Source organism: Falco punctatus, assembly GCF_963210335.1.
Source record: "Falco punctatus genome assembly, chromosome: 8".
Classification (NCBI taxonomy): domain Eukaryota; kingdom Metazoa; phylum Chordata; class Aves; order Falconiformes; family Falconidae; genus Falco; species Falco punctatus.
The window spans coordinates 2,103,824-2,118,541 of NC_137588.1; the positions used below are offsets into that span (position 1 = coordinate 2,103,824).

General features: G+C 41.7%; 1 protein-coding gene across 3 annotated transcripts in view; it reads left to right on the forward strand.

Annotated features, from left to right (window-relative positions):
- Positions 1–14,718, forward strand: part of HECW2 (HECT, C2 and WW domain containing E3 ubiquitin protein ligase 2) — a 202,633-nt gene that overhangs the window by 121,847 nt on the left and 66,068 nt on the right. For all 3 annotated transcript variants that reach the window (XM_080399346.1, XM_080399347.1, XM_080399348.1), the window contains 2 exons: positions 9,176–9,270; positions 13,193–13,268. In XM_080399346.1, the coding sequence (XP_080255472.1) occupies positions 9,176–9,270; positions 13,193–13,268 (171 nt within the window). The remainder of the gene's footprint in view (positions 1–9,175; positions 9,271–13,192; positions 13,269–14,718) is intronic.

The following is a 14,718-nucleotide window of genomic DNA, read 5'->3' on the forward strand; positions in this document are numbered from 1 at the left end:
TAACCTCTTCTTCACCAGGCTAAACGAGGCCAGCTCCTTCAGCCTGTTCTTGTAAGTCATATTTTCTCCATCCCATCCATCTCTGTAGCCCTCTGCTGTCCCCTCTCAATTTTCTCCATGCTTTTGAAGCTAGGCACTCAAATAAAGGCACTCAAATAAATCTTCCTCACCACTACCAAGTAGAGGGGGACAGTAAGTTCCATCTATCTGCTGGCCACGCGCCTTCCAATGTAGCCTGTGAGGTGGTTGGTTGTGTTTGCAATGAGAGTGTGTGCTGGCTCTTATTGAACTCTGCGTCCATCCTGAGCCCGGTTCCTTTTCAGCAGGGCTGCAGCTTTGGGGACAGACCTTTCAGCGGGGGCTGTAGCAGTGGGAGAAAGAGTAATGGTTTTAAACTGAAAGAGGGCAGATTTAGATTAGATACTAGGAAGAAGTTCCTCACGGTGAGGGTGGCGAGGCGCTGGCACAGGCTGCCCAGAGCAGCTGTGGGTGCCCCGTCCCTGGGAGGGTTCAAGGCCAGGCTGGACGGGGCTGGGAGCACCCTGCTCTAGCGGAAGGTCTCCCTGCCCAGGGCAAGGGGGTGGGACTAGGTGGTCTTTAAGGTCCCTTCTGACCCAAACCACTCTGTGATTTGCCAGTCTGTTCAGAGACCATAGTGACGCAGAGATTTGCAAGGCTCCCTCTTGAACATGACGACATTAGTGTTGACCCAGTCCTCCTGGTATTTATTGCTCATGCTCCGACATGTAGAGAAGCTCTGGCAGGCTGGTGGTAGGCTAGGTGTATAACTGAGTTAGAGCTGGGCTTATGTCACTCCAGGGTTTTCCGGCTTGGAGCTGTTTCATTTTTGGAACACAGGTGATGCTTAATCGCCACCACCTATCATGCTATACCTGCATGATTGGCAAGCTCCCTGCTCTACCTATACATAAGGAGAGAAGAGGGATGTTTGCTGCGAGCATGAGAAGCCTTGAACCAGCTCTGGCAATGAGAACTGATGATGCGTGGTAACAGTTACACTTAGTAACTACAGTAATCCTTCAGGATTTGCAGTCAGAACTGGCCTGAAGTTGTCTGTCTCTTTGGCAAGGAAAGGAACAGGAGTTACTCATGTTGGATGGTGGGTTGAGATCACTCGGTGTTCATGTTGTCCCAGGAACTGGTTGTGTCTTTTCCCTAGCAGTGTTGGAACTTAGAGACATGAGAGATCTTTTCACCAGCAATGTGACATCTCTGTAGGGCAAAGTGGAGAGGATGATAGCTTTGCTAACAAGCCATATGCAAATGAATCTCATGCAGAAGGAGTATTTTCATTTTAATTGCATTAACGTTAATCAGTGGGAGTCAGCTAGACTGGGTCTCAGGTTCTTTCGGCAGTTCTCATATTTGTATCTTTTAAGAAAAGCAGATTGTGCCTTGATTTGGGGAGCTGTTTTTCCATGAGTGTAATTGTAAACTTATTAATAGTTTCACTGAGGTCTGTGGAATTTATGCTTATGTTTAAAGGTATGCCTTGGATAAGCATTTTTCTGAGTTTTGTATTACTGTGTATCTGCAGTCTTCTGACTTAATTTTCTAGTCATTCTGATTATTCCTCTTAAATTCCCTCCCTATGGATTCAGCATCTCTTATTTCCCAAGCAACTAACGCGTAAAGGCATAGTCTGCCATCTGCTCTATTCAGATCAAGCAACCTGCAGAAAGAAGGGCAGGGAGAGCCTCATCATCTTCATACTAAAAACAGACATTAATTGATCCAAAGCATCCAAAAATTAGCAAAACAGGGATGATCAAAGAAAACTCTGACTTGCTTTAGACAAAAATCAACACAAAAAATTTCTGTAGACTCTACCCTGAGAAGGGAGAATCAAAGGAATGAACGGTGAAATAATGAGAAATTTAATGTATTCCAGAAACGCAAGCAACCTCTGAGGGGAGTGGCTGAGGGAGGGGACGAAGGGAAGAATATGCGAAGGACAAAGAAAATACTTGCAAAGTATGATGTCCAGCTCACCATCACAAACAGCTGGTGTCCTTAAGCTGTCACCTCGAGACAAAGTCAGTGGCTCTGAACTGCCGAGCCAGCCAGTATGGAGGCAGGTGTTCCTCTTGCTTTTCACTGGGGAGGAACAGAAGTGTCACGTAAGCATGAAAGAGAACTCAGTCATTTTAGAGATTCAAGAAGGTGAATTTGAGCATCCATACGCCTGAGATGCCGTTTCTGTACTCATGTAGTAGAGGTGGCTTCAAAGTGTCCTGTGCTAGGCTTACTAAAATGTGGGGGAAGGAAAACAGTGACTCGCTAAACAGCTCCCTCAAGTTGTTTGCTGTGTAAATTACAGAAGGATTGCTAAATACGGCCACAGCTCCACAACCATCCTTCCATCCAGAAGTTTTCATCCTTTTCCTGTTAAAGGAAAGGACAAGTTCAAGGAGGAGTATTCTGAGCAGGTGGCAATAGTGCAAAGGTGCAACATAGCTTAATGTTTTCCTATTTGGTATGGTCATCTGGTATGTAGCGTGGCATCAGACTGTTCAGGTCCTGAAAATTATGTCAGGACCTTTAGTCTCTGGTGCAAGAGAAGCTGCAGTTGCCCCAGGAGTGATTTTAGATGGGGGAGTGTTTCTCGGTGTAGTGGTGTGGGAGCTTGGGATGGCAGGGACTCCCTTTGGGGCATTGTGGCGGAACGGAGATGGTGACATTCCTTATGGAGATCAGAGCTCGCAGAAAGATGGAGTGAAATGATCCATGGAAAGGCTGGTGACAGAAAAAGCGTGTGAAAGGAAGCATGGGTTTTATGAAGACTGCTTGATAAAAGCTGCTGCTCATTTACAAACTGCAGCTTCTGAGTCAGTTTTCTGCAGCGTAGGGAAGGACAGGTCGTGTTGGAGGTGCTGTGGGAGGGAGATGGAGTATAGTGCAGTCACCGTCGGAGTAGCTGGGGCTTATACACTTCCATATGCAAAGTCCCCAGAAGTTAAAAGCCATACGTGTTCTAGGGCATAAACCAGGCTAGGGGCTGTTTTCTGCCGCTGGGAACAAGTCACAAAGCTGTCCTGTTGCAAGTGAGGTTTTGTGTGGAGTTCTCCATGTTCAGTCCCTACATCCATGAAATTAAAACTTCTGCAAAAATGGTGTATTGAGACTGAAACTGCCGTACTTTGTAGCTAGCAGGGTGGACTCCCACCTCCCATTTTTGTTAAAAAAAGCTAACAGATGCTGACGGGGAAAAAAATCAGTTTAATAATTGATGTGCTTTCAGCTTTTAAGGGCTGCTGTAGCAAAGAGCTGTTACTAGATATATGAGCACAATTTAGTATTTTTAGTGGTTTTGACCAAAATCTCAGTGTTATTATTGGCTCTTCTGTTAACATAATGCATTATTTATACCCATTCTTTATTTTATTTTTAATCATTTAATTTAATTTCTGTGAAGGTCACGGTTTTCTCACATGGAATTGTTCTGAGCCTGGAACACTCATCTGTGTAGTGCCCTGCAACCAGCGCCCGTTCAGTGCTGTCTGGGGACTCATGGTTATTGTCCCTACCCTATTTATAAACACATTCACTGAGTTAGAAATACTTCTTTTATTCTTCTGCTATTTATATCTGTTGTCTCTTAACAGCTATTTTTGAGTATCACAAATAACTGAAACAGGATTGGGTCTTGTATGTTTTGCACTTGTGGCAAGCCTTGTTGACTTCCTTCAGCACATACTACCCCCAATGTTTCTTCTTAAAGATTAGATTACAATTAAATGCTTTCCAAACTGGAATATAATAGGCAGTGCTCGTGGCTGTAAGTAAGAACGTCTCGGAGCGGGGCTGGCGGGGATGGGTAGGCCCTGTTACCTGAACAACCATTTGTCCAAGCAGTTTCCTTTGAGGCAGGTTAGATAACGAGACACCACTGGGACATTTTCTGTTGCTGATCCTGGTTTAAAAATCTTTCTGTAAGCCATCTTAAGTCGCTTTCTAGGTTTGGTTGGTTTCTTTCTTTTTTTTTTTTTTTTTTTTTTTTTTCTTTTTCCCCGCCCAGTAAATTCTATGATATACCTGCTGAGAGAGACAGCAAGTACTGGGAGGCAGCTGGCTTTGGTGGTTGTGTTCTGCTGCTGTGTTCGCTACTTCCCAGTAGGAAGTAATCGAGGTGTGTGGTTAAAGTGATGCAGAGAATAGAATGTCCAAACAAAAAGGTTGCGTTCGCTTAACTGTCATGCTAAGGAAAAGGAATTCAACTGGCAGGATGTGCAGAGCACTTCTAAAATCCTTCAGCTGTTGATGAGATGTTTGGGTTCAGCTGGGAAAAGTCAGGTTTTAACCCAGTGCCTTTCCTTGGATTGCATCTCCCTGTATAGCTTTGTAAAGCCTGAATGTGAGTGACTTAATTCGTTAGAGTGATAAAGTCTTCTGGAATAAGTTTTGTGGAACATGATCACATATTTTTCAGGTAAGTTAGTGGCATCAGCTTTTTCTTCATTGAATGTTGGAGGGCATATGATTATATCTGCAGAGCGCCGTGGATTCAGCCCAGGTAACTTCTGGCATCTAGCTGCGGTGGCCGGGAAGTATTGGCTGCTGTGCCGGTTCCATGTCATTAAGCAGGAGCACTGTTCACCTCCGCAGACTTGTAACCCAGCCAGGATTTGACTGTCCTTTGGAGGTGTCTCTGCCCATCCCTTCTCAGTGGAGCGTGGGGAGAGTCCGCCTCTAACACAGGCGTTTCATTTGACTAGGGTGTATCTGGAGCAAAATGTTTTTACAGTGAATGCATTTGTTTTCCTGAATTATCAGTCTTCTAGAAAGAACGCATTCTTCCAGAATTACGTTCATGTCTTTATGTATTCCAAGTTCATGTATCTTTCTATCTTAAAGCAGGTTTTCGCTGGGCAAAGTTAAAGGCAGTAGCGATGTTTTAAAAAGAAGCTATTATTTGGTGTAAGCTGATCTCTCTTATTGAAGAAGCAAGAGTGTGTGGTCCGTAGGGGGAAGTACAACCCTGTAATTTCATGCAGGAGTTCTTTTGAAATTCAAATGTCAATGTTTGAGTCCCAGAAACCTTTGTTAATTCCAACACTTTTATGTAATGGACCTGAACTATGGTTATAAAATGATAACAGCAATTGACTTTTAAAGGAGATTATGGTTTTATGGAGTGTTCAGTTTAATTAACATATATATCACTTTTTATACGGCTGTGTGATAACTCTTAAAGAATCATAGATACCCCAGTTTCATTTTTGTCTCATTTTTAAATGAAGAAGGAATTTCTTGTGGCCTGTGTGATATCTGGAGGAATGTCAATGACAATGGAGTGTGTGGTGTCAAGAACGCAGATCTAGGTACAGTAATTTTTTCCTTCCATGAATTAAAATACTTTTTCTTTAATGAGACAGCAAATAGCCCTGTGCTCAGGTACCAGATGTCTTTCCCTTGCTGGATTTACTGCTACGAACTTTTCCATTACCGATCACATACAAGGCAAGCTAATTAACTTCTTGAGAGAAGTAGGAAAGAAAAAAGAAGTGCAGGTTTTCCCCTGAAGGAAACATATATAAGCAAGGTGGCAGGAGAAGTGAAAGAAACTAGGAAAACTCAAGGCGACGCATGCTGTGGTGCAGTTTATATTATTTACATTGTGCAGTTTATATATTGAACAGTTCAGAGAAGCCTTTGTATTAATATGGTGTTGAACTCAACTCTCAATATTAAAGTCCTGTTTGCAGATAATTGAACTTTCTGTTTCTGAAGAGGTCTGTGTCTTTATGGGGCCTTAGTTATAGGTGGTAGGCTGAGATGTGTTCTACCAGGAACAGCCACAGATACCTATTTTCGATTTATTTGGAGCTCAGGAATCCATCAGTCATCAAGAAAATACTGTTCTAATCCACATTTTTTTTCTGATAACACAGTACAAGAAATGTCAAGAAGCTAGATCCTGAGCTGTTTGGAACTGACAGGATTCCTCTGAGTTTTCTTCTGCTGTTAAGTATTAACTGCAGTTTCTAGCATTTCTAGCCACGAAAAGAATTACTTAGTTGTCTCTGGTCCTGTGAAGGGATTGTATTCTTGCTGTGTACCAGATCCAGTCTTGCAAACCCATATTCACTTTGGCAACATCTGCATGCATGTGATGGATAGCCGCCCATTTTTCAATTTCATGCTGCATTTCAAGCACGGCGTCTCTTGTGTTAATCCCGCAACACAATGCTAACAGCAGGGCTGCCATTCCTGTGTGCAGTGCTGTATAAAGCCCAAACTAAATCAGTGTTGCTCCTGTTGGGAAGTGGGAGGAAAAGTCTTCATGACAGGTTTTCAAATGCTGATTTTTCTGATTATTTTTAGCAATTAGTCCCGAAGGTTGGTTTGTTGTTTTTTGGTTGTTTTTTTTTTTAAATTTAGTTTATATGGAAGGGGTCGCCAGATCTGTTTCTTGAATAAATATTTGTTTTCTTCTATCACCAGCCACATACAGGTATTGAAATGTTCATAGAAAACATTGAGGGAAAGAAATCTCAAAAAAGCTGGGAGCTTTGCATTTCAGCCTTTAGGGGAATGTACCTGTCAGTGTACTGAGACCATACAACAAACTACCGTCCACCATCACGTTATGGACTCTCTGAGGATAGAAGCGGCAGCTTTTTAATCCTAGGCTCTTGTCAGAAGTCACAAATTGAAAGAAGATAGTGACAGTAGACTGAATAAACATCAGCTCCAGAAACTCTCTGAAAAACAAAGTTTGGGTCACGCTAAGGTTGAGCAATGTAGCTAGAAAGCAGAAGTCTCTGTGGAATCATTCGTCGTACCATGCTCTCATGTAGTCGTCTGTTCACAGTGTGGTTGAGGCGCCCAGGGTTTGAGGCCTGGTTACTTAATATGCGCGTTTTAAAGTGGGGAGAGTCCAGCACTTGGTATAAATCCTGCCAACTTTTGCAAGTGCTGAAACTCCAACTCTGAGCTAGAAATTCTGGTGTGTCTGTTTGGCTGTAAGCGTTGTTGGTAGGTCAGCAGAATTGCTCAGTTTAGGAAGAGCCTGCGGGTCCTGACCGGTAATGTTTAGGTCTGATAAACCTTTGTAGGTAATCAGAAATCCTGTTTGCATACTGAATTTTGGTGTAAAGCCGGTGTTAAATGGAGCGTGTTTTGACTGTGTGTGAACTCAGCTGTGAGGAGGAGGAAGTGGGATCAGCAGCTCCTCCACCTCCTAAATCCCTGGGGGCACTGTCAGCCAGACATTTGTCTTTGAAGGGTAGTTCTGAGGTGCCTGCTCTTTGTTCTGGGAGGAAGATAGTAAATAAATGTTGGCCTATAACTGCAGCAAATTTAAAAACAAATAAATAAATAATCCTTTTGGGCTGAGCAGACTTGCAGGGTGGATTTCTGATCCTTCTGAGCAGGGATAAGTGGGTATTTTATCTTGCAGATGAAATACCTCAGCCCTCAGGGAACATGCCGTACGTGTTTCAAAACCTTATACAAAACATTGCAGTTCTCTGCTTCAGGAGTACCGACGTGGTGTTGAACCAAGTCAGAGGAGCTGAACTGCCAAGACTTTCATGCACAGCCTCTGTTCTGAGCTGGCTGCCGTGATTTCTGCCTGCCTGTGGCCATTTCTGTACCCAGAGGTAACCCTTATCAACCTCACACAGAAGAGTTACCCCAATGGAAAAGAAAACCAGAGGCATTGTTCCAGACAGGGAAAATCCCACAGGATCAAGGGCAGCCATAATTATAGCTGTTCTGCTGGGCTGGAAGAGTGCAGAGGAACAGTGGATGTCAGGCTTTGGTTAAACATAATGCCCTTTCATTTGCAGTAAATGCAGTTTAGCAAACAAAACTTCATTCAATGGAACCAGAAATACGGTACGTTTACCCTTCCTGTGTTCCAGTGCAGAACGTTCCAGCTTCCTTCAGATGTGTCATGCAACTTCTTCCAAAGTCTGACAAGAATCATCCTAGTAGAAAATGTCTCAGTAAGCCTTTTTCATAGCCGGTTATATTGAAATAGTAACAAATACAAGCTGCAGAACTAGGTAGGTTGCTTGTCTTTGTCTGTTTAGTAATGGAAGGACCCAGCACAGAAAGAGGAGATAACAAGCTGCTCTGTTCTTAATTTCCTGTTTAAGTATTTCTGAAGATGAATCATTGACTGATGGATCCTATTTGTATAAAACCAGCTTTCAGGAGTACACTGACCAATATAATAATAGCTTTCCACCACGATCAGCCATACTTGCATCTCCACCCTTCCAGAACGTCAGTATATCGGTAGGGCTAATGGCCAAACTTTTAGAACTTGAGTTTTGTTGTATTTTATCTCAACCTCAAGTTGTGCCTGTTTACTCTCTTATTTTACCAGGAGCAGGGGTATTTTTCGTTTGGCAAACTAAACGGTAGTAAAAGGTTTGAAAGGTCGCGCAGAAAGGGAAATTTTACCAGTTGGGATCTGCAGGAGTTAATACAAAATACAGTATTTTTAGACATTTTCATCAGTGGTTTGAAATCCATCTACATATATAAGGCTGTAGAGATCACCTGCGTGTGTAAAATGTGTAAAAAAATCTCCATTTTCATATGATTAAATAATTTAAGAATAAAACATACGTGCAATTATTTTTTGATTTGCAAATTACAAATCTGCTGGAAAAAGAGCAATCCACAATAACCCTATTATGTTAAAATGAACTTGTCTTCAGAGATCAATAATGATGATCTCATTTCTTTCCCTCTGGGTGCGTATAAAACATACAAAAATGGCTTTGTGTGGACTGTAGCTTGTGAATACTTGGACCTTTCTTATCCAGTAGTGACCATGGACATCTCACTACAAGAACTGGGAAGAAATGAAAAAAAATGACCTCTTGTTTTTTTTACCGCCTGAGCAGAAATGTAAGTTAAAATTAATGTTTTTTAAAAAATAATAAATGGCAGCTTTTACCAGCTCTTTAGCTGAACACTATTCAGACTTTTTAAGACAGGTTTCCAGTTTTCTACAGGTTGAAAGAAAATATAGCTCAGTTACAGTGTGTGCTTTTATAATGAAGGTGTCTCAGTCACTGCCCAAACTCTGCAAACAGAAGTGAATTATGACTGTGTGCACGTGTTCCTTTCATTGTCTCTCTTTTGCCTAAGGTCACTTATGAAGCGTTTAATACGATTTTTGTTTTGTTTTCAGCTGAAATAAAGATCTGTTTTAAATACTACCATGGTGTTAGTGGAGCCCTCCGAGCTACTACTCCATGTATCACTGTGAAAAACCCGGCTGTGATGGTAAGTTTAGCCTGTTTGTTCATTTTATTTGTATAAGATTATAATATTAACTCTCAGACAAACCTATCAATATAAGTATCCTAGTTCTACCATTTTTTTGCAAAAAATTATATTGCCTGACAAAAAGCACCAAAATTGAGAAACACTTTTCATGGTTTTGTGGTGTTTGTGGTAAAATAACAGTAAAAATTCCACAGCCTAAATGAAATCTTTTATGCTGAGAATTTGATTTTGCTTGCGTTCAATTTTGAGGCTTACAGTTCACTGCAATTTAACACCAAAATAGAAATTTTTCACATTGGTTATATAACTCAAACTGAATCTTTATCAGAAGTCTCTGTTTCTTCTAATTTGTTAATATTAGAAATGAAACTGTTGTGGAGATAGCAATTGTTACTATAAAAATGAAACTGGACAAAACTCTGTTCTTACAAAAATTACTTAATTTTTTATGTTTATATACCATTGGAATTTAGTAAGTCTGTGACCACGGAGAATTACTGTGTTGCAATCCTTTTGTTATGGGACTTTTTCTGTTGAAACACTAAAAGTTGTACGGGTTTATTTTTTTTTTAGTTTAAATATGTAGTGGAAGAAGAGCCTTCCAAACTTGCATCCAGGTGTTGTTGGTGGAAATAATTTATCTAATAGGCTAGCGCTTCAGTTGACGTGAAGGCTCACAGTGCATTTGCTTCAGTGATACTAGCTGCCAAATATTTAAGATCACATCTGTCGGGATGGTGTCCTGACAACTGCAGCACTGAACAAGAGCAGGAGTTATTCAGACTAAATGGCCTTTATTCTGATCCTGTACTTCTGCATTGTGCATTATATACAAGTGCATGCTATGGCTATACAATACGGTATGTGCTATGCTAGACTTTGTATCTCATTGTACCAGATGTTTTTCTTTCTCTTAGAATTGCAGACCTAGGTGATAGCATCATATAATTGTTGCCAGATCTCTAAGATGTGTCTATGAAGAATAGAGTTTTGCAGCAGGCGTGTGGACTCTTGATATTTTACAGAAGAAAATGTGTTACAGTTAATGAATTTGACAGCCACTGTCTTTAATACCAATTTATAAACTAAAGACAGGAAGGTAACCTTATTTTGAACAAAGGAAATAATGCATTGCAAAATAACCCTTAAAATGGGCTATGAGCTGCACTGTGTCGCTGAGAAGGAGCATGATTGTGTTGGATGGAGAAATCATTTGAACTTCTGTGTTTTCTTGACCTTGTCATACAAGCCACCAATATTTTTGAGATTTGTTGCACAGAAGGAAATCTGAACTTCTGTCCTTGAATCTGCATCTGTTCACTTGGCAGCTACCTGAATTTCAGAGTTACTGGTTAATCTGGAGGGGTTAACAGGTTGTCGCTATTTAAATTTCTTTCCTTTGGAAGGTAAGGCAGGGCCCTGGCATTGTGCAGAATTTATACACCTGCTAGAAGGTGTAATTTCATAGAAACATTTCTGTGCTAACAGTACGGACTTCCAGTAATAGTGAGCTCTCAGTTTCCCTGGTGAGAATGTCATGTGACAGCTTGGATGAGTCTTGCTAAAAATATAATTTTGGGTGAGTTATATGGAACTAGAGCTGTTGTTAAATGTTAATGCCTCACACCATTTTCATGGTTTCGGAGTTAAGTACTGTGCAGTAGAGAATACCTTGTTCTCTTGGCACTGGTTGTGTCTGTAGTTACCGAACAGCTGTTGGTGGAGGTGGTAAGGGTCATGGGATGCCCCACTCCCTTGTTTTAAGCTGCAGCGAATTACCTGCTTGCTTGGATCGTTCTGCGGTTTTGGTTTATGTGGTTTGGTGGGAGACAGGTTTCTGGTTTTCCTCACGCTGCCGGCGTAGCACACCAGGCATTTCAGTGCATCTCGGTTTTGGATAAGCAACTAACGTTCTGTTGTGTTCATTTGAACTAGTGGGAATACAGGGCCTGATCTGGCATTAGAAGCGCTGCGTTACCCCGGATGAGGTAGCCTTTGCAGGGCAACAAACGGCACGTATATGCTGGGGTGAAGTTTTGTACTTGGTGCAGAAAAAAATGAAATTGCTGTTCAGACCACAGTGGGACAGGGAAAGGTTATATAGTGAAACCAAAGTACTAGGGAGCACTGTTACAATTAATTTGATTATAACTGACTTGTGGACAAATCCTGTTTTCTGTAAAATGAAGCCATGACTAGCAATGCAAACAAGGTTATTCAAATGGAGTCGGTGATGCAGCAGAAAAATAGGTGTAGAATGAGGAAGGCCTCTTTGCTTTCAACAAGAAAACAATGCATGTTAGAATAAGCCCAAAAGAGTAAACTGGGATGTATGGCATTCCTCTGGCCTCGCCTGGGCAGCATCCCCGTCCCAGGGGGACGCGCCCCTTGCTGCTCCCAGGGAATCCGTCTGTAGATGAAGAGATGCGGATCCCAATGGAATTAACCCATTGCTTTTGGTGCCCTCAGAATTTTGCTACCAGCTGTCACCGCTTCTGTATCCCTTTAAAGTGGCTGGCGTAGCAGCGTGGTGCTGGGTGGGAAATGGGTCGCTTCGAGTGCGTTGGTGAGAAGTCTGGCCCTGAGGATGGGGGTGCGTGGAGGAGCCGGCAGTGGGGGGACCGGGCTGACTGGGGGGCCGCGGTGCTCGCTGGCACAGGGTGCTCCCTCACAGGGCTGTGGCGGGCCGGGGGGATGTCAGGCCGCAGCGTCGCTGCTCTGCCTTCACCGCTTGGCTCCTTGTTACGTATGCAGTGTTCCAGTTGTGAGTGCCACAGGAGAAACTCCCTCTGTTTGCCAATTCTGATGAGACATCAGCGTGATTGCTGTTTGTTGTGGGAAGCTTTTGAAAGCTAACGGTATTAAATAGCTTAAAGCGATATAGAAGGGAATCATTACAGTTTCGGTTGATGCAAGTGAGTTCCTTGCGGCTACCACAGCTCCAGAGTCATTGATCAATCGGGTAACTTCAGACTGCTCAAGACTGCTTTACATACTTAGTCTACCCACACAGGTGTGGGAGTTTTACTCAGCCTGGGTTTTTTAATTGTTCAGTAGATCAGGTGGCCAATACTGATCCCCAGCACGGTGTTTGGCTGAAGCCTGCCCGTCAGGCTGTGTCACCTCTTCTGGATGGGAGTGAGTGCAGTGCCTACCTGGAGAACCATTTGATTTTAAAGATAGCTCCAGTCGGGTCTTCGTGATAGGTTATTCACCTGGGTGCATGTGTCTGTCTTGAAAGACAAATTCTTCTTGCTAATTGAAAGAAGTAGACATTAATAAGACAATAATACTTGAGGAACTTTTTATTTTGAAGTAGTGCTTTACCTGATGAGGGATTTCAGTAGAAACCAAACCTGAAAATCTGTGAAACGTAAGCTTTTAGACGATATTCATGTTTAGATGTTCGATGCACTTTTCTATTTAAAAGGAGATTTTGTTTGTAGATCTGAAGGCTTTTGTTAGTCTCTCTTTGATCCCTTTGCTTTTTTTTTTTTTTTTTTTTTTGTTGCACAGTAAGTTATCTCTTTGTGGAAAGTCAGAAAAGTCACATACGCCTGTCACTGGCCAGCTCAGTGCTTTGGTATGCGTTACCAGCTCATAGTGTGGATTATATTTTACAAAAGGGAAATCTGTAAGAAAATACAGTCTCTTTTTCTCCCATGAATAGTGTCTGCACGTGAATTAGCCTACACATCTTCTGTTTGGAAGATTCCAAGTCCTGATGTATTAGTACAGTGTGGCATAAATAGTAGATACTTTCCTAGAAACAAATGCCATAGCTCTGCGTGTCCGTGGTCACAGGCAGTAGCTGATCATGCATGCTGCCTTACAATTGCATTATCAACCTCAAGCATGTCCAAAGTAATCAAAAACTTTGGTATATTTCTATTTCTTTTTTTTTTTTTCTCCTCTTCAGATGGGAGTGGAAGGCACGGATGAAGGTGCTTCTGGAGCCCAGCAGTCTAGAAAGTTGGTCAGCTTTACCCTGTCAGGTAAAAAAACCCCACCACATGGTGTTTTAGAAATTACTGTTAAACAAAAAATAAATTGCAGCTTTAAATAACATCAAAGATGGAGCGCTTTTCTTCATTAGCCTCTGTAGGAGCACACTCTAGTGGCTTGAAAGATGTTATTTCTTTAGAACTTTTGTTGAAAACAAACCAGAATCATGAATCTCCAGGAGTGAAAGGAACAGATATGATGGATCCTAGCGTGAAAAATTTGGAGAAATTTCCAGTTTTCACAAGGGACAGTTCCTGAGTTGAAGAGTGGAAAAATTCGCCTCTAAATAAAATGCAAGCTGCTTCCACCACTCTGAAGTAGTAAAATGCAATAGCTGCGAATGGTGGTTTAGAAGGGGGGAAAAAAAATCTTTACTTGTAACAGAGCTAAGCTGTTACTGCAGGAAAATAGCTGCAGCGATACAGTCTACCAGCTTCACTTGTTTTGATTAGCACTTTATTCCACAGGAAGTCTTGTGTGAGACTAAAGCATATTCAGCTTGAGCAAAGACAGAAAAAAATTTGCTTCTGAATCTTGAAGAGCTGACAGATTTAGAGATTGTAGGGGCAGAGCAGAAAAAAACCCCACTTTATGAAATAATCTTTCAGCAGTTACCTGGGATAGAGCTGATAGGTTGTGTAGACTCACATAGAGTAGTATGAAAAAAACTCCCTGAATTCTGAAAAAGCGGTTGTCTTTAGTGTAAGTTTGTGGCTCACACCTGAGGAGTCCCCTAAATTAATTTTGGAAGGCATGTTGATTGATAGGTTTGCAACATATTTCCCAGGACATTTTTTGGTTGCTCAGTTGCATGTGCACAGTTGTCGCTTTTAAGGGCAATTGCTCTTTATTTCATGGTATTTCTGCTGTGTGGCTTGATTTTGAAAATTGAGTAGGATTTTTTTTTTTTTTTTTGGTTGCTTTACTGAAATCACAGGTGTGGAATTTCATTTTAGTGCAGTGAGTTTTGCCTGCATGTATAAACTGCTCATCTAAGTATGTATGTGCCAGTTGCATTAGTCATGAAGACTGCATGCAGCGTATTGGAGTACCTAGTGAAGAAACACAACGATCTTGTGCTTCAGCAAACCTAAAAAGAGAAATTTAAGTTTATGATATTAATGTTGTATACAAAAATACCTCTTTTTGTTCTTGTTGAAGCTTGAGCTACTGTTGAAAGTCGTTAGGCGTGAGAATATGCACCTGAGGAAATTATTATTTATTGTTGCAAGTTGCAAGGGCTATAATACTGAGCTTTCCCTAGGAAGAAAGCATTTTCAGAAAAATTTGCCTCCTTTGGTGCAAAATAGCTTACCTTCTTCTGTGGTGGGGCAAAGTGTGCATCATAGTCCACAGCAACCTTGATAATGAGTATTTGAAATTATGTTTATCAAAGTCTCAACTTCAGCAAAGTGTGAGTTTGCTACATTACCTCCCATA